This window comes from Stegastes partitus, unplaced genomic scaffold, assembly GCF_000690725.1.
Source record: "Stegastes partitus isolate 25-593 unplaced genomic scaffold, Stegastes_partitus-1.0.2 Scaffold311, whole genome shotgun sequence".
NCBI lineage: Eukaryota > Metazoa > Chordata > Actinopteri > Pomacentridae > Stegastes > Stegastes partitus.
In genome coordinates this window covers 469,344-490,136 of record NW_007578042.1, presented here as the reverse complement: position 1 = coordinate 490,136, position 20,793 = coordinate 469,344, and the positions used below count along the sequence as shown (strand labels likewise).

The window sequence follows — 20,793 nt, the reverse complement described above, 5'->3', positions numbered from 1 at the left end:
CAGTTACTGCCCTCCTGCAGCTTTACTTCTGTTCTAGGCCTTCCTTTGTTTCTCTTTATTCATCTCATTTAATCAGTGAAATCCCCTGTGATTGGCTAAAGTCGCCCACCATGGACTAGAGCTTCTATATTGTCTAGAGGAGGTGTAGGTGTCCAGGCTAATATGGAATTCTTGCCCAAAGATCCCCAAAAATAGTGCCTACCCCAGATTCAACCTCTGCAAGATGACCTTATTCTTTTGTAATTTTTGTTGAGACAGTTTTTTAGTGTGTGCTACCGCCTTAAAAACCCGAAATAATGACATTGTCTGCTTATTTGAAAAAATAAAAATAAAAAATAAAAATTTATTGGGAACAAACTCATAGAAGCCTCCCCATGGCTGATAGCGCCCCTGAGGCCGGGTCCTGGTGCTGCCGGTGGGTCCGGCCCGTCCAGGTGCCTCCAAGCGACGCCTCTGTTTACAGTAAACTCTCTAAACTGCGACTCCCGTCGTTCCTTGCGTCATTGTGTCAACATGGCGCCTGTCTGCCGGACAAAAGGCGAATCTGTCTGACGGCGAATTGAAGCCCAATTAGAATCGGAGGAGACATTTTGGGAAAACTGTCAGCGTCCGTGTGTCCCTGCGGCCCGAGGCAACAGATATATGGTCAAAGCAGCGTCTGTGGAGGCTCTTCTACTGGAATAATCAGGTAGGAGAAGTCCTGCAGCTCCAACTCCGGCTGTCCTCAGTCGGTCCTGCTAGCCGCTGCGTTTCCTTTTTCTCTGCTCATAACTGCAAACTCCGCTAAGATCGTCGCTTCGCTGCGTTTTCGTCGGCGGTCAAGTTTTACCCGAGCCTAACTGGTATTAGCGGTGTTGTCTGAACAGCAGAGAGTAGCATGTGTGTAGCTGACCAACAAACACTTAATCAACAGAACGTCAACTTTTCCTGCGGCTGCTCTATGAGCTGCTAGCGGCTGGACGCGGTGCTCATGGAGGACCGGCCGAGCGGCGGCTATCGGACCGCTCTGCTGGCTCACAGGCGGGCAGTTAGTCAGGGATACGCCGGAACGAGGTGCTGGTTTCTACTATCTTCACAGCGTCTGAGACCCCCTCTATAGGGCAGACCTAGTTTCGAGAAGCAGGTAAATTAAAGCTGCTCGTATAAAACGCGACCGTCTGCTCTCTTTGGGTTTGGAGTCGAGTGAACAAGTTGCAGACTGTAATTAAAGGACTCTGTGTGTTTTCTGTGCTCCTCTGGCACATGTCTGCAGCCCCGGTACCGTCGGTGCCACGTCTGGGTAGGAGCTCAGGTCACCGGGTTCACGGGTTATAATGCAGTTTATCATTAACTTGTTTATCTTTTCTTGGAAGCAAGCCTTCAAGTACAGAAAACTTGAAATTATCGTTGGAAAAACACAAATCTAGATGAAGTGACAGCCCAGTCAAGCTTGGTGTGAGGAGGGATCAGATGGTGAGGAGCCTCAGCTGACCAGAGTGATCCAGGTCGAGGTCAGGACCAGCAGCTCTGCTGTAGCTTCACTGTGTTGCTGAACAACACTTGAGGGCTGTCATTTGGAGAGCCACATTGCTTTGGAGAGTGTTCCTGAAGCCCCTGTTTATACCTTTAGTGTTTCTGTGCGTTTATGCCCTTCCTGTAGCTTAAGCAGTTCTGTCCAGGAGCTCAGCAGTGCAGGTCAGCGCTGTTTGATTATTAGTCGCTCACATATTCTGTCCAGCATCACATCATCAGACACTTGCTGGTTTGGTTGCAAAAATAACCACACAACATTATTTCTATGGCATCATTGCATGAGGTCATATCTGTTTTTGTCACATCAAAAACTACCAGACAAAATCTGGACAACTGTGATAATGTATGGAAGAAACCTTGTCTGTAGCATGTCTGTGTTTATAGTTTCACCAGGTGGGTGAAGGTACTGGATAGTTAAATTTAGGTGAGTTTTTATGTCCCCTAAAAGCATAATTCTAAACTAATCTGGACAGCGCAGTTTCAGATACACTCCTTCAAAGTTGGCACATTTTATCTATGAGGCTATGATAAATTGATTCTTTTCTAAGGAGAGGAAGTAAAACGTTTAGTGTGTCTCCTGATCACTTGTTGTCATTGTGCGTTTAAAATCCACTGTGTTGTCTCTGGTAGGACCACCTTTAAGGAAGGTTGGTGTCCTGACAGAAGTGGCTGGTAGAGACCAACTTACTGTTCATAATTTGAACGCTTTCCTGTGGCAGCCACAAACGACTGTTTTGTAACATTGATTGTACTCCCTGAAAAGTTTTACTCTCCCACATGCTTTAAAAAAATGTGTAAACTGGATCTTTTTGCTTACAATTGAAATAACTATTGTGTCTCAAAATCCCACACTGTTTTAATTTTACACAATATGAGAATCTGTGGGAAATTTTCAGATTTGATTAGATATATGTGTTTATCTAAAAGTCATTCTATCAGCACATCTTGCTCCTTTCTGGACTTCAAATAGGCACACATTGTTTAGACTGCATTTTACTGTTGTTGGAGAAGATTCTCTTTTCTCCGCGTGTTCGTTTGTAAAGACGAAACAAATTCAGCACAGTCTCAATTAATCAATTTGATCACACACTGAATATTGCATTACAGAGCTCCGGGTCAAACTCTCCCTAGCATCAGACAGAGTGAGACTAAGACCTTTTCCTCTGACCCTTTCTTATACTGTTCAGTCACATGACAGGTTGCACAAAATGTCACACAAACTTGTTTTACATCTTCCTGTCCGTTGGTTCGTTCCCTGGAATGTACGCCCCATATCTTTATATCCTGTCCACATCCACAGCTCGTCCTGGTTATCGGTTATCGGATTATCTTGCAGTCACACACTCATCTGTTTCCTCCCAACAATGAGAACCCTGTCCTGCAGAACAACATACCTTACAAGCACACAAATCTTTATAAATCAACATTATAATGAGTAACATATAATGAATAAACCTTCAAGATTAAGTATTCTCATTCTTTAAACTTAAATGATTATATATATTTCGAGTAATATATCATTTACACAACACTGCATTTGCAAAATTAACACAGCTAGTTTAGTCCTCATAGTTTACATTGCATAGAAAGAATAAAAGTAAACTCAGCTGAACTTCAGTTTTGAAGTGGTTTGTAGCCACTTAACCACTTACTACAAACTCAGACTCAGAGGGGCACCAAGCATGGGCCTAAGTCTTATTAGTTTTTATAGTTAGTACAGTAAAGTAAAGTAATATTTAAGGGCTTCTTATACTTTCAGTTTACTTGCATGTACCACTTTGTTCAAATGAGACTTAGTTTAAGAACACACTACAAGGAACAAGTACAGATGCTATATAATGTTTACCTTTGTGTTACAGCTGTGTTGAAAGCCAGTATTTTTGCTTGCGTGTTAATTTCAAATCAGTTTTATGAAGAAACATTGGAATGTAAAATGTGAATGTAGAATTGTGGATTGATTGTCAATGCACAACAAAATATTTCAAACTTAGGACAGATGATGTAGATCAGTTATAAAATGAAATTAGGTGTAGTAAATAATTGAGATAATCATTTCGCCATAATTTAAGCAGTCTAGTATCGATCCTGTGTATCAGCCTAACTTCATACAGCATGAGTCATCCTCTGCAGCAGTGAGAGAAAGTATGAAGCTTGGCTGCCTGAGATGTAAATTTTTCTTGGCATTCTTCCCGAGACGTGCACACACACATACACACTTGCCCTCAACCTCCCTGTCTTATATCTATAAGCGTTGATATGTCTGCTGACTTTGATTTTCTGCTGTGGCCTGTTTCTGTTCTCTGCGTCAAAAAGAACAGCATCAAGACAGATGTGTTATCTCTCTCTTCTCTCTTTATGTTCCTTTCGTGTGCTCCCTTTTTCTCTCTGTGCTCAGCTTAGTGACTGTTAGTATAGCCGTTTTTTTAGAAACGACACAAATGCACTGCACGTTTAAAAATACATGGCATATCAAACTACAATTATAGAAAAGAATTAACCTGTTATATGCTAAAGCTGCACTGAGGTGAGGATGTGTCTGATCTGAAATCTTCTAGGCAATAGTACATAATGAACTGGGTCCATAACATTTTTGCATAATGTTACATTTCTGCGGTTGGAAAAACATATCCTCTATAATAGAAGCCTTATTTAATCTGGAGGAATGCACTTCATATCTGGATAGCAGCTGCTGAGAGGCGATGTCTTACAGTGTGTGTGTGTGTGTGTGTATGTTGTAAATCTGCAGGCAGGAAGCTCACAGATGTGACTGTGCTGCCATTTTTGTTCTGTGATTGTTTCATTGGTGTTTTTTCGGAGATGTGAAGCTCAGTGAGCAGAGGAAGGTCACGAATGAGCTAAAACTGTATCAGTTAATTAGAATTAGAAAATGCTAGTTTTCATTACCCACAATAAGACTGACACTGGTATTTTTTTTCCAATAGTCATTTAATGTATTTGCATTCTTTCATTACAGTGTATAATAGTTTTCTTGTTTAATACATGCGGGTCCTGGATGTGATGTGGAAAATAGCAGCCAGTGATTCCGACACTGCAGGTTTGTAGAGGACAATTCTCAGTTATAGTGCTACTGTGCCAGATGACACTGATGGCTGTCTGCGTTAGTCTTCTTTATGAAAATTACATTACATAATGAATGCTTTCAGCTATTTTTTTGCCACCACTGATAACTATGTTTTACTTCAAACAAACCTCGGGGCACGTCAGATTAACATTCACTTTACCTCTAAGAACCACTGGTGTTGCAAAGCCGTCAAGGATGGAAATCTTATTTCAGGTTTTAAGGTACTGTGGAGATTTGCTCTAAACAAGCAACTGTTAAGTTGCGTGCGTGTATTTTTTAAGGTCAAAAGTATGTGAATAATATTTAAATTGTGCATTGTTTACATTCACATTTGCTTGCCAGCTGTGTTTCTCTACCTCATTGGTGCTTAGCTTCTTGGAGGTTCATCAGCGGCTGTCAGTCAACACAATAGCACGAAAGCCACGGCAGACTGTGGAAGATACTGTAGACACGCACATTGCAACTTTCTTTTTGTCATACATTGTTCCATAGCACTACTCGTGGTCATAAACTCCAGAGCATATCTTCAAGTTTTACTGATGCAAATAATTATTTTTAGTTGTTTTTGTGCTTAGTTTATTTCTTATTTGTTTTTAGGAAAATATACAAAAAAAAATGCTGGTTGTAAAGAATGGTTTTGTTTGCAGCACATTACTGATGTCTAGTATGCAGTATGTGGCAGTCCTTACAGCTTTAATGGTAACCAGGGACACTGGTAATTGATCCATAGACTGAAATAAGAGATAGATGCAGCCAGCGTGATGTCACTCCAGTTTGGCTTCAGAATGAATTTGGCACTATCGAGGTAGCGATTTGTCAGTCACAAGAAAACTGCAACATACCTTGTTTTATTGCTTTTTTTTGCTCTGATTGTGGCCATAATATACAAAATGAACATCATGCTGTGTTGAGGTAAACTGGAAGCTAGCTACTGAAACCATGAAGTCATAAGGAAACTGTTTACTGCGGTAATAAACTAAGTGAAAAGTAGGGTCATTTTCTCATCATCAGTTGCACTGCTTTTTGCAACAAGTGGAGCAGCCCTCTGCTGACTGTTGAAAAGAAGTGCAGGTTTGAGGTACTTCTGCATTAGGTTCATTTTTCAAGCCTGACCGCTATCTTTTATGTAGTCTATAAGCTTATGTACATACCTGACAAATCCTGTTCTGCAAAGTAATTACGACCTGCAGCTGTCAAATAAGTAATGGTTTAAAATCCCCGTTACTCCTCCAGGATGTTCCAGCAGTGTGAGGAGCCTCGCTTCACCATTGAGCAGATTGACCTCCTCCAGAGGCTACGGAGGACGGGTATCACCCAGGCAGAGGTCCTCCATGCACTGGACACCCTGGACCACCTGGACCGGCAACATGGACACAAGTTGGCCCATAAACCTTCCTACATGCCTCCCTCATCTTCCAATACCGTTGCTGCCTCTTCCTCTATGACTTCCACCGCCACTCAGACAAGTTTTCCAGACAGCCGTCTCACATTGTCGCCCAACAACAACTTCGACACCACCTCCCCACCTCTGCCGGTTCCAGTAGCCTCACCTGTTGCCATAGCAACGGTAGCACAGAATGGTCTAGTTGCCGTCACCAATGGGAAACTTTCACCGCCCCGCTTTCCCCTCGCTGTCGTTAGTGGCAGTGTGACCACACAGGGTTACGGGTTTGAAGCCAGTGAAGAGGACATAGATGTCGATGATAAGGTGGAGGACTTGATGAGGTAAGATCCCCTTAGACTTGATGTGACTTGGAGTACACTACAGCAGAGCTTACAAGACCAGGCAGAACCAGGCAGAACCAGCCCAGAGCAGATTAGGTATTCTGGGAGGTTATCTTAATGGTTGATTTGGTGCAGTGTTGTGTGACAACAGTGTTGCATCATGGCAGCAAGTTAACAGTTAAGCATGGATGTGCATAACAAGTCAGTTGTAAACAAATAGCAAAGAGCAACAAACAGACTAGCATTCATTTAAAATTTGATACAACATGCATTTACGAAACTTCAGCAATCTGTTTGAAAGGCAGCTCTGCCATCTTGACAGTAGTTAAGAGCGTCAAAACTGGCTGCATACTTGTGGTTTTGGAACCCAGTGACGATATATACAGTAGATTGCTGCAGCGAAGGCCCAGAGCTTGCTTGTAGCTCGCTCTGAATTGCAATCTGATGCGAGGATTACTGTGCAACATACAGTCAGACCTACGAAACACACACAAATGCACATATGCACTCTAGTGCCTCTCATCTGAGGGCTGCAGCCAGACAGCAGCAATCAGAGCAGTATTGATTCCAAGATGTGTGAAGATGAAATCAAACCAGAAGGAGAGCAGAGAATATTACAGCAGGATCAGGCTTCTGGTTCTTTCACACATTCAGCTGCAACAGCCATAAATATATATGTGAACTGCAGACAGAGTTACATCTGTTATTAGTGTAACCCCTGTGTTGTTATATGTGTTATTTATTGTTTGACTTCAAGTGGTAGAGATATGCATTGTACTCTGCTTGTAGGAGGGACAGTGCTGTGATCAAAGAAGAGATTAAGTCCTTCCTGGCTAACAGGCGAATCTCCCAGGCTGTGGTTGCTCAGGTAACAGGTGAGCAATAACTTCATCTCTTCTTCAGCTGGGCCGACACAGACACAGAAAGTGTTGCCATTCTCATCAAGACTCGAACCCACTGAGAGACACAGGTCTGACTCTGGTTCTTTTTCCTCCAGGGATCAGTCAGAGTCGGATCTCCCACTGGCTCCTACAGCAAGGATCGGACCTCAGTGAGCAGAAGAAACGAGCCTTCTTCCGCTGGTACCAGCTGGAGAAGACAAACCCTGGTAACCCCACCTTCCTCCATCAGGCCCACACCTCTTATGTAACAACTCACTTTTCTACCTGTGGAAGAAATACCCTAAAATAAATGGGGAGAAAAGTTTTTCAGTAGCCATTTAGATGCTCCGACTCAAAGACTTACACTGTCGACTGATTTCAGTATGAACTAAAAGGAGGTGAATATTTTTTTTTTTTTGCTATAATTCTGTGAGTATGTGGAGATGTAACAGTAAGTTGTCATCAAAGAGCCTTTTGAAACAAAAAATAGCCATGACATGTATTTGCCATGAAATGGCTTCAATTACAGAAAAAAAGACTATATGGTACTGATTGAACAAAGGTGACAATGTGTGAAGTTGAGGTAAACATAGTGAATGCACTGTGAAAAAATATAATGTAATGTCTTTGTAATTCCTCGAGGGAAAAAGTATCATGTTTTTATCAGAATATCTCGACCTTGATTTGATTATTTAGCTGAATGCCATGAAATAAAAATAAAAGCCAGCCCTGATAGGAATGATTTACTCTCTGCACTCACAACCTGATGACGTTAATAGTCCAACATATTTTTTGAGAAACAACGAGTAACGCTGTGTGACGTCTGGGACTCTAGGTGCCACTCTAGCCATGCGAGCGGCCCCATTGGCACTGGAGGACATGATGGACTGGCACCAAGCCCCGCCCCCCTTTGGTTCAGCCCCTGGCGGCTTCCGTCTGCGACGCGGGAGCAGATTCACTTGGAGGAAGGAGTGTCTGGCTGTCATGGAGAGGTGAGTATGAGTGTTTAGCTATTTGAGGGTTGAGACAACAGGTAATGGGAAGAAACTGAAAATAAAGTATAATGTGTATCTGCAGCTATTTCAGTGACAACCAGTACCCTGATGAGGCCAAGAGAGAGGAGATAGCCACTGCCTGCAATGCCGTCATTCAGAAACCAGGTATGGTTATGACTGCTCTGGACTGTATCCTAGTCAATTACTGAGTGGAAATAAATGATGATCTTACAATTACAAGGTGCGATCAAAATACTCTCTGACTGGGCCTATAAAAGCAAAAGCCGTAACTAATTGAAATCTGGTGGTTATCCCCTTCCAAGTAGTGTCCTTGTGCAGTGAGACACTGCTCCCAGCACTACTGCCATGCAGGAAATGCATCAAGCTCCATATGTGATGTGTGCTGGAAACAGCAACTTGAATTTTATTCAGGGGAATGGGAATAAGCCACAGGGAGAAAGATCTGGTGAGTGGGTCGGGAGGGTGATTGTGTTACTTTGGCCAAAAACCAGTGAATTGTGAGCAGGTGTTGTAGCATGCCCAAATACAGTTCACGTTGTTTGTGGTGACTGTTTACCTCAGACGCTTCAGGATCTTTAGGATCAGCAGAACTCACCATCGTCTTATACGATGGGACGATTTCATGGCACACAGCAAGCCATGAGAGGAAACATGCATGTTCTTGTTGCACTTCTAACCTGGTGCACCTTCTTTAGCCTTCGAGACAGCAAAATATTCCAGTGTAAGGTGTGCCTCACTGTGCCTCATAATGATAAAAGGCATTATATAGGAGAAACAACGGTGCACCCTCTGCTCTGTGCTTAATTCAGTTCAATTTTATTTGTATAGCGCATATTTACAACAAGAAGTCATCTCATAGTGCTTGATACTTAGTATCATGTTTTTATGTCTGCTTATCAATGCTGCAACTTGCTATACTGAAGTGGTTTTATTTGAGGTGAACTATACTTGTGGCTAACTGTATATTGGTGTTGTTATATAATGAAATATGGTAACTAGAAGAGTCACATCGTGACCAACGCACTACTTGAATATGTTGGATAATTCAGCAGCAGCAATGAAACTTTTAACTGTTGTAAACTAAAATAAGTGTAATTTATCAAAGAACAAAGAACTTAGCATTGCCTCAAAGATATACACTGCTTGAATGAGCTTTCAAAAACAACTACAGAGAAAGAGTGAAGGAGCCAAGGGCAGAGGAGCAGCAGTCCAGAGGGCTCTACTACAAAGCCAGATTAGTTGGTTAGCGAGGTATGTTGAGCTTAAAGTCAGAGTTTTCAGTATCACGAAGGTGACTCTCTTATTACCTGGCTAGATCTCCATGGTACCTTATGCTGTGGCGCTAACCTGCTTGGGAGCAGGTTATGTTCCGAGTTTCTGATTTAAATCAGCTGCAAGAAGCGTCTCCCTTTAACCAAATAATTTCCTGACTATTATTTATGAGCGATGCAGATTCTCAACTGAGGGAATGTGTTTTATCTACAAACATGCTGAGATGTACGTTACTAGTATCACTGAATGAAGCCATGTAGTTACAATCTCACACACTGGAGACGGAGCGCTCCACCCATGTATTTGGCTGCTAATGCCAGTTTAGCTTGGCGGTCACAGTTCTGTTGCCACCATCGGCGGCAGGTGTGCAGGCTGGTGGCAGGTCGTGGGCGAAATTATATCATATACCATCACAACGACCGAATATTCGGATATTTGGATGTTTGAGTCCAGCCCAACTGTAAAGATCACGTTGCCATGGGAACCCGACATCTTAAGTTGTTGGTGCAGAAATCCCATAAATATGTTTTAATGTTTGGCTCTGATTTGCTGTCAAGTTTGTTTACACTGCTGGTACTGCAGCTGATAGAACACAGATGAGAAAATGGATTATTCTACTGGTATTTATTACAGAGAATATTCAATCAATAACATTAATTTCACTCTGATTGGGCATAAATTAAAGTGATATCCTGCATTATGGGACAGTGTCAGACCTAAATGCACTTCAATACAATATCATGTTTAAATGTATGAAGTTTAAAGTTTAACTTTAATGCAGCTGTCAGTTGGAAATAAGTGGCTGCGGTAAAATATTATATATTAATACATTTAACAGTTTTCTGACAGCATTCCTGTCTTGCACCACTTGCCGAAGCGACGCTTTTTACTGTCGATTTTATTTTTTAATATATTCCTCATTGTTCTCCATTAAAACAACCTGCTGACTGAAGCAGCTGCACACGATCGTTTCATTTTGTGCAAAAGAAGAGTCACGTGATGCGTTAAACGCCCCTTTTTATGTGAACGCGCACAGAGTCTGTAACAGAAAGCCTGAGTTGACAAAGAAAGTTTATAACTAAGTTTGTGATACCCGTAATCTCTTTCGGTTTTGTCAATTCGGCTTACACAAAGAAAGCCTGGCTCTGTCAAACTTGCTTCATAGTATACCCCTCAGATGTCTGATCTGTGTGTGTTTGTTACAGGAAAAAAGCTGTCTGATTTAGAGAGGGTAACATCGCTGAAAGTCTACAACTGGTTTGCCAACCGCCGCAAAGACATCAAGAGGCGTGCTAACATTGGTAATGTCTACCTCTGTGTGTGTGTGTGTGTGTGTCTGTGTCTGTCTGTCTGTCTGTCTGTACAGCATTGGATGCTACTATAGTCATACATACAGGAGATGTTGGTGTGAGAAGGTAACAGCCTTATATCCACTGGTTTCACAGTCTGTCAGTGGCAGAGCTTTTACTGTTCAGTTCACATCTTGGTTTGCCAGCTCAGTGTTCTTTTCTCTAACACCTAATCTGAACATACCATGCTGCTTGTCATCATCATCTCTGTAGAATTTCACACACGCCTGAGGGGTTTACTACAATACCAGATGAATTAGTTAGCAGGTATGTTGAGCCTAAGCACCATCAGTCCTTTTCTTAGTGATTCTCTAGAAGTGAACAGATTCTCAGCTGAGGGGACATTTTGTACCTGCAAACCTGTTGAGCTGTAAGTTAATGTTGCCACTGAATGCAGCTGTGCAGTTACAGTAGCACAAACTGTGTGTGCTGCTTTGCCATGATAACCTACATGCCTTCGTTTGTTGATGCAGGAAATGCATTAATGTGTTTTTATGCTTTGTCCTGGTTAGCCTCCCAGTCTGTTCACGCGACTGGTGTTGCAGCTAATAAAACACAGATTAGAAAATTGATCAGTTTGCTGGTATTCATAACACAGAGTATCCAGTCAATAACATTCATTTCCCTCTGATTTGGCCAAAATGATTTCAACATATCCATTATTTAAGAGACAGTGTCAAACCTAAATGCACTTGTTGAGTATCATGTTTGAATAAAGGAAGTCCACACTTTGAATGCTCTAATGTGCAGCTGTCATGTTAGAAAAAAGAGAGTCAGTGAGTGGTCAAATAAATAAATTAACTTTTAGGTTTTGTCAAGTCAGCAAACAGAAACACAGCCAGGCTGATGAACCTGCTCCACATTACACCCCTCTGGAGCAACAGTGAGGAACACACACTCCTTCCTTTTGCAGTTGTTTCATTTTCACCAGTAACAGTGGCAGGAAGTTGTTTTTCTACAAGAGCAGCTTGTGACTGCTTGCATCACCTGTTGCTTGCATCTGAATGTGTTGCTCTCTAGAGCTGATATGCTATGATGAAGTTTGTGTTTTTGAAGAAGCAGCCATCTTGGAGAGCCACGGCATCGAGGTTCAAAGTCCAGGTGGTCAGTCCAACAGTGATGAAGTGGATGGCAATGACTTCCCTGACCAGGTGATGCTGATGTAGACGTCAAATAAACTTGAGCTAATCCACATCTGCACATCTTTTCACACTGAGCTCAGTTCAGTTTGTATAAACTGAGCAAGCAGATGGGTTCAGTGAACCTTTGGATAGTATAGTGTATAAAACTTAACAAAATTAGTTCAGTTTTCTGTTTCACATATTTAAATGATTTAATCCATGAGTTTAGAGAGACTTAATTAGCAAGATATTATAACAACTTTTACATGTTACGTATAGACACAGAAGTAGTTGGAAGGAAGTCACAGGTCAGGTTCACAGCATCATGACAATAATGTGACAGTAGAATAACTTTGTTGTTGTATACCTTGCTCTGCCACAGGGCTGTGAGGTGTCCTTATTTGACAAGAGAGCTTCAGCCAGGCAGTTTGGTTTCAGTCGAGCAGACCTGTCCTCTCCCACCCAGGTACAAGGCGACTGTCTCCACATCACACGAGCATTAATCAAGAATCTAGATGAGTTATATATCCACTAACCCGTCCTCCCTTTTCCTCTCTTTGCTCAGGTTCCCACACTGCTTCCAAGCTGGTTTTCTGCCCTGGGTAGAGGGGGAGTGGCTGCACAGAGGGGCACTTCTCTGATTGGTCGCTCCCTAATGTCGGGGGTGGGTCCTCAGGCGGAAGGTGCTAGACTAACAGGTGTGTCCTGGTCCCCCCCTTCCCCCTCCCTCCAGGATGAGCCCACCATTCACAGCGCACTGTCCGAGCCTCAGGACGGTTTGGAGAAAGCGGCAGGGAGTCACAGCAGCCCAGCCCTGGCCAGTCAGGAGGATGGCGCTGGGTGCAGCATGGGGAATGACATCAAGACGGAAACGCTGGAGGACGACTGAAAGAGGCGGCAGATATCAGAGCTGTCGGAGCGATGAACAGGTGTCATTATATGCAACCAGATTTTATAGGAATGTAATAAGTGAAAAAAAAATGACCAAAAGTCGTGTAAACTCCAACCCTGAGATACCTCCCAACCCTACCTCCAACCACCAACCTGCTCTGCTACGCTCTTATAGGCATTATTAGTGTATAATAATAATATTAATAATAACGGGAAACTTTTATTTGTTCAAGTGTTCCCCATCTATGGAAGACTTAAAGTGTACATAAGAACAAATTCAACGAAGAAAGTGAAATCATTTATAACGTTCAACTATGATGCACATGTAAGGAAACACAAGCTGTGACAGTCTGTGTGGCTTGTCTTTGTTGATTTATTTCATATTAGGCATTTTAGGTCTTCCATAAAAGGCTAATGAACAGAACACGATGCATTGTGCAGATTTCTTTGGAAACTGCATTTTTCACAGCAGGACAACACTGTATTTGACATGGGGTTCAAATAGTATCAGGGTCTTGCACTGTGATCACAACACAACTGAACAGCCTCAAAAGATAATAACTACATGAATTTGAAAGTTAAATTCATTTTAATGGCTTGTTTTAAAAGGATATTTCATCACAGGTCTTTATGTTTCAAATTATCACTGCTGATTCTGTCTAGACAGTAGAATAAGCTTGAGGTCACAGCATGTTTCTGTGAGCCCAAGATGGTTTTTAAAAATGTGCAAAAGAGAAAAAAATCAGAGTGACCCTCCCCTTCCTGATAACATAAGCTAAATATATGGAAGCTCTGAAAGGCCAATACACATGATTAGAAATGTTTTAATAGTTTAATAACCAATTATATAACCTGATCATTACTCATTGGTAAATGGTAGTGTTTAAATATTGCTGAATATAATATGATGTAATTTTAAAACTTTGTTTTGTTTTTCAGAGTCGCAAATTTAGATTTTAGGATTTCAGTCACTTTGACTTTAACATAATTTATTTTTTTTTAAATCTATGAATAGTTTTAAATGCACTACTTGAAATTACCCAAAGGAAATTTGAAATTGGAGTTTAAGCCTTATCGATTTTCTAAATACAGTATTTCAATAAAATGAATTCTGTACTATTCAAACATCACCAAGTGGTGTTCAATCGAGATAAAAGTTCACAACTAGATCTACAGTTTGTAATAGGATTCAAATCCTTACAGCCTGTCTTTGCTTCCATATCAAAAATAAGCAATTTAAAAAAAATCTTTATGACATAAATGTCGAAGGTCGCTGAAACTGTTGACAGAGGTGTATAAAAGCTAGACACCAGGATATCCAGGTGATTGGTTTAGTTTGTTCCTTTGTGCCCAGTTACCTGCTCAGTGACCTGGTGGAATGATTGATCACTGTGAGAACATATCAGTACAGATCAGTCAGTTGGGAGGGATTAAACAGTTTATCAAAGCTGTTTAGATACTACACATTAAAGTGTGAGATGAATACATGCATATACTAAATGTGTATGTGTGCATACACACACACACACACACACACACACACACACACACACGCTTATACACAGTATATGTACCCTAATACATTTCTATATACAGTATATAGACATATTAGCTTCAAAAGAGAGAAACTATCAGTATGAGTCTTTCTTGTTGGTGAAAGGTGAGTGAAACATTAGCCAAAGTATTAAGTTTTGAAATTTGTGTATTTTTTGAGTGTATGATAGTCGTGGATGGAACTATGTATTAGAGATATGCTAATCAAAGACACATCAGATGTGTCAAGTTATTGAAAGCAAAATGCATAATTTTCCTTTTAGGGTAAATCTGTGTTTGTGCTCTATATGCCATGTGTTCTAAACACATACCGTCATGTTTAAGTTGTATTTTAAATGACACTTTATTGGATCAATACCATGGTGCTTAAAGTTCCTGTGGTTAAAACGTTTAATTGATCACTATGAGTGACTGATCACAGCGGCCGTAAGAAGAGAGAAAACAATGTTTTCCTCCAAAAAGTAGTTCGCGTTGAATGAATTCTCTTTAAACAACTACTGCAAGAAGCTTCTTTAGTTGAAAACTAAATGTTCTATCAGAGTCTAATCGTGGATGTGTATGTCAGTTACAGCCATTGTAGAAGTCTGTTTTCTCCACATGGAATTGTTTAAAGTCAGGGCTCACTTTCTTAAACTGTTGTCCAGGGGATACCTAGCTATATTAAACACTGTTTAATTTTAAATATTATAAACCACCAAGTGCTTCTTCTGTAGTTTATCACTAAACGTGGTTAGCTTGTTCTAGTTTCCGGTCCTGTATTCTGTTCATCTCTTCTGAAATGTTTTGCGGTTTAGTCAACAGTTGGATGTGCATCTTAAAGTGGTAATAATTTCTTGTTTGGCCATCAGTGGAACAAGCTGATGACCACTTTATCAAGTTGTTGTGCATATTTTACCAAACTGTTGTCTAGTTACACATCCAACAGATGTAAACACAACATTAACAATCAGTCTTGTTCCTCGACATGTGATGACAGCAAGTCCACTTATCTGTCCTCTTGTAGCTCTGGTTTGATTTCCCCTTGGGGAAAAACTACAGAGAATTTATGGTTCTTGTGTATTTTCTCATTTTCTGTACTTCAGAGAAGACAAACAACAAAGCATACATTAACAAAATTAATTCAAGTTTTAATTTGATTTATTTTTAAATGTCTTAATAGTAATGTCAAAAAGACCCCAAGGAGTTTACACTCAAAAATAATGTAAGTCAAACAAAAGCAGTATATTTAGAATGACCCCACGTTAACCATTAACGCCAACGGTGCACTTTCAGCTTCAGAACAGGCCTGTCCTGTTGTCCACAACAATTAGCAAACAACCATTTGTTTGAATAAAGTGTGTTGGACTTGTCCCTTGACAAAAGTGAGCAGGGCTCAGTGTGAGATGATACCTGGTTAAGCTTTAAAAGGCTAGCCCTGCTAGCATCCTCCAACTGGTAGACGACAACACATGGTTTTGTGCTCTACAGGTGTTGGCCTGGGAGTGTGCCTGTACGAACACAGAACTAGCTGCTTGGTCAGTCTGTTCGCCGGCTGTCTGGTGCTGAGCATGGAGACAGTGGAGTTAGTGCAGCTGTTTGACTGAAAGCAGCAGTCTGCTATGGCTGGAAACACGATGAATAGTAATGTTTGTGGGTCAGGAAATCAAAACAGTGAGCTAAAAGAGGGGACTGATGAGAGTCACATGATTATTGTGTGTGGGTCCGCCACAACAAGCACCTCTTTCATAGTGCACATAGACATTTGTTTTTTTAAAATGTAAAAAGAAATGTGTGCAGCTTTAAGCTCTGAAGAAGTTCTGATCGAAAGTTGCATTTTTAACAAGACAAAAAGTTGGTGTTCAAAAGTGTAGTGGGTGATCACGGGTGAAACGCGAACCACGACCTGATGCTGAAAGTGAACCTCTTGTGTTTGCATCAGTGTGGTCAGCTGCTGACATGTTACAGAGAAACGGGTGAATCTCACTAGTTAAAAAGTAAACAGTGCGTTGAATTCTGTTCAGCTTTAGTATGTCCGTGTACTGTAAGGTTTTATGTTCAAGTGCCTTATTTTTTTGCAGTATTTCAACACAGGTTTAGTGCATGACAGATGACTTCTACAATGGCTGTACATGTGCCACCGTACCACTACTAATGCTAGAAAGCTATCACTATGAATTTCTGTTACAGCCCACACTAAAGCGGCTTCAGTCAAACCGTTTCGTTATTGTTCCTTACCAGGTGCTTTACAGGCTAAGCTACTAGTTCAGAGTGAAAAACGTCAACACAATTACCTCACTCCCTTGCCCTCAGCTATAAGCTACACCCCGCAGATTTTTCCACAGCTGCTTCAATGTGAATCAGAGTTTGAACTGTCCAGAGAAAAACTAACCGTAGAGCTGATTTATTCAGAGGAGACTGATGGCAAACTGTGATGAGGCTGTATAGACGGCTCACACTGACTGATCTGGGACTACAGAAGTGTCAGTGTCTTTTTTAAAGGGAAATTCCTCATCAAACTAGAGCTAATAAATATTAAGTTTGAACGCAAAGGGAATTTCCACTCCAAAAAAAAAGAAGGAAAGAATTTATTCATTTATACGCTCCACCAGGGTCCAAAAGCTCCTCATCAGTCACTCAATCTGGTGGAGTATTAAACAAAAGTCTGCAGTGTTTCAGACTAAATGTCAGAGAAAATTGAAGTTTTGTGGTGGAATGTCTCTTTAAATGTTTGGCAGCAGAGCTGTCCTGGGTGTATTTGCTTTAAGCATTTGAGAAATCACTAGTCTGTTATGTAGCTTTCTATTATTTGTTTGAGTTATTTACACCACAATTTCAAAATATACTATCCCACAAAGGGTTACATGTTTGTTTGTTTTTTTTCTTTTCTTTTTAATCTGCTAAGCAGAAGCCTTTCTGAAAGGGACCTATTTTACTTTTCCATATTTTCTGTCACGTATATATAATGTTGCGTTGTCGGATATACATGTTAAATATGTCCAAAGTTTCAAAAAATGCGGCAAACGTGTAACATATGCCAAGCTTACAGGACAGCCACGAAGTTAAACTACAGTCTTCTTGGTAAATGTATGTACACCTTCTCTCAAATATACACAAGGTGAAGTAGTATTATAGGCATGTAGTGTGCTCCAGCATGCAAACAACCAATGGTGCAGGGAGATACTATACAGTCATTTGGTGACAGCAGAATAATATTTTGCGAGTATTTTCTGGCAGCAGATGTTTTCCACTGCAGTTAGCCACACATACAGATATTAACAGGGCACATAGAAAAATCTTTATAAACAGCTTCTCATTGAAAGACTAAATCCATTGTTATTTCACACAATTAGCAGGAAATAAGCATAATATTTACCAGTTGTTCTGCTCTACTGGATGTTCGTGCTGTCTACTCATACCTCAGATTGGACTTAGGCTTTACCGTTTGCTTTAGTGACCTACACTTCAGCGAGAGAATGAGGTGGTGCCATAAACTGTGTAAAAGATGGACCGAGCCTCCAGGTCTGAAAAGTGAAGCCAATGTGAAAGTGACTTGAATCTGCTTTTTCCTCATGAGTTTATGGTGTCAGTCGCTAGTTTCAAGCCATCTTCAACACAGATGATGTTCGCTTTGTAAATGATGGTCCCATTTGGAGTAAAACAGAGGATAAAGGATGGTTTGTTTTGGGGCAAGGCTACCTAGAGATTGACATGTTATTAGTGTATGGGCATGCAGAGTGTGTCGATTTCAGAAGAGCAAGATGGCGATAGTCAAATTCCAAACTTCATGCTTCAAAGTGGCCGCTCACTAACCAATAGCTGATGTCACGGTGGCTGCATCCATCTTTTACATATAGTCTATGGGTGGTGCTCACAAGCAAAGGCTTCCACAAAGCCTGCCAATCACAACAAAGTGTTTTTTTTAAGGGCTGGGGGCCTTAAAGAGACAGGAGCTAAAACAGCTTGTTTCATATGGTGGATGAACTGAGGGGCTGGAAAAAGGGCCAGTAGAAGATAAATAAGGATTTTTTTTGAACTGTGAATCATACAAAGCTACTCCACAAGAGTCTCAGAATATAAACACGTAGCAGGAAATGAGCGTATTAGGTTTCCTTTGAGACAATTTGCTGTTTTGAAATTGTTTCAGGATGTTAGGCCATTTCCAGTGCTGTCTTCAAGGTCTTCTCATGAAAATGTATTTTGGAGGTCTGAAGCAGCTATTTGGTGTTAGTTTGTCATTTTCAGGATTTTGAAAACAAAAAAGAAACAGCACTAAAACCATAAATATAATTAGAAGCTAAAAAAAGAGGGTGCGCAAACCACACGTTTATGATTGGAAACCAAACATGTTTGCATCTTGACTTTGACTTTAAAAGTGTCTTTTTGTGCCACAAAGTATTTTAGTTGCCTAATAACTCAAAGTTCTCATGAAATGAAAACAGTAATAGGAAAGCTTTTGCTCATCCAGTTCTGTCAGGACTGCATCAGCCTCTTCATGTGTCTTCTCATTGGTTAGAATGCAGTTTTACCATCTGCCTTCAGTCCTCTGTTGCCTTCTTGTACTGCTTTGTTTTTGAAAGGACAGGCCTACTTCTCTGGAATACTTACCTGTACGTGCACCTGTGGCACTGACTGCACCTTGATCACGCTTGTCTTTGCCCTGCCAAATCCCACCACCTCTTCTTCTGGCAATAGTGGTGATGTAACAGTACTGTTTGGATGTGAGATGCTTCCGTCGGCACTGGGCTGCTAGTATGACAAAAATCGTGGTGCATGTAGTAGAGGTTTGATGTGATATTAGACCTGCTGTCTGAACAAAGAGAAAGCACAAGGGATCTGGTGTCACTGTGGTTTCAGACAGTTCATGTCTCAGAACTGGATACTGTCCTCCTACATTAGTCAGTGTTGTTCGATGCAGTCTGACATTTGAAGAGTAGAAATGCTGTATTTTATTTATGTGGGGGAAAAATGCATCATTCATGTAGTCAATAAAATGTAGATGTTCAGCCAGGGATTGGACACACTACTTTCATAATGGACATCATCTCTAAACATTTTAGTAGTTAAAAACGGTGGTTGCCAATAAACTCTTTAATAAACCTCTGTAAAATAAAAGGTGTCAAACCTCAGCAGGATGTTGTATCAGTTTGATTTTTTTTTATCCTCCTGTTCTTTTCTATTTCAAGATTTAGTGCCTTTTTTGGACGGTAGACTGTTCTGTAATCGCTATGTAGAAAATCTACATATGCCTTTTGTTACTTTTTCATCTGTTGGATAAACCTTATTTGTTATTTTTAAGGTGTGTTTTTATTGATATTCTATTTACAAGGGAATAAAAACTGATCATGCAGTGTGTCACTGTGTTTTCTTTATACTTCGGCCAACATCTAGTCATTCCTGTGCATGTTCAGAATAGTTAAAGAAGCGTGCAATGATCGTTTCAAAACCTGAGCTAGCTCCGTTGGCCAAAGCAAGGCCACAAAGTGCTGGCGAAAGCGTTCAGCTTGACTTCAGGCAGCAAACACTGTTCGTGTCCTTTAGCTGTTCTGTATTAGTGACTTTAAAGAGGCCCATTTTCTGCTTTTTGGAGTTTTTCCTTCCCCTTAGTGGGTTATGCAGGTGCTTTTTGTGCATATAAAAAGGTCAGCAGAGGTACAAAGTCCACACTAAAGCAAGTCAGTGTTTCTCACAGAACACTGCTCCAAGGAAAGACCTCATTTAAAGTCCAGACTTTTCTTCTGTTACTGTCTTGATATAACACATTGATTCAACCCCTGCCTAGCAGCTGGTTTGGCCCTCAAACAAAGAATGAGCAGCTGTCTGCCTCATAGTCCACCATTACTAGTCTGCTGGGCTCCATCCCTATTCTCACAGATCTGGGGTTCACTGGGCCAGCTGACCAATCAGAGCAGACTGGGGACCTTAAAGAGACATGAGCTAAAGGGAAGCAGACTGATGGGGAGAAGAGGTGCTGCAGTGTTGCACAGTATGAGAAAAATGTTGTTTTTTTTTTGAAGAGTAAAGCAGGTAAACATGTATATATATATATATATATATATATATACACATGGATCACAAAAATTATAGTATAAACTTGTAAATGTGCATAATATAGGCTTTTCAAAGTCTGACAATGTTTGCAGATCTTAAATGTTTTTCCTCAAACATTAAATATTCATGAAGCAACCAATCAAATTTACAATTTTGAAACATACTGGAAAAATGCTCAATCTGACTAGCAGCAGTGTAGTTAAACTGCAGTGTTGTCACACCAATTTTCCTTAGTGGTCACTTGCAGTTTTGAACCTCGAAAAAAAATTCCCTTTGGCCAAAAAGTAGGTCACACACCACCATTTTAAAGGAGCTGAACTTTGTTGATGATGTCATTACTATGCACAGTGTATGGAGTTGATG

At 40.8% G+C, this 20,793-nt stretch overlaps 1 protein-coding gene across 2 annotated transcripts; it reads left to right on the top strand.

Annotated features, from left to right (window-relative positions):
- Positions 1-508: 508 nt before the first annotated feature.
- Positions 509-19,734, top strand: LOC103358452 (homeobox-containing protein 1-like). 2 transcript variants are annotated; one of them, XM_008283436.1, is made up of 10 exons: positions 509-688; positions 5,828-6,319; positions 7,109-7,194; positions 7,317-7,427; positions 8,036-8,192; positions 8,278-8,360; positions 10,694-10,789; positions 11,900-11,988; positions 12,341-12,424; positions 12,524-19,734. In XM_008283436.1, the coding sequence occupies exons 2-10, from the start codon at positions 5,829-5,831 to the stop codon at positions 12,845-12,847; spliced, it is 1,521 nt and encodes a 506-aa protein (XP_008281658.1). In that variant the 5' UTR covers positions 509-688; position 5,828; the 3' UTR covers positions 12,848-19,734. The 2 variants fall into 2 exon arrangements, with proteins under 2 accessions (XP_008281658.1, XP_008281657.1); XM_008283435.1 differs by having other exon boundaries at positions 11,894-11,988.
- Positions 19,735-20,793: the final 1,059 nt, after the last annotated feature.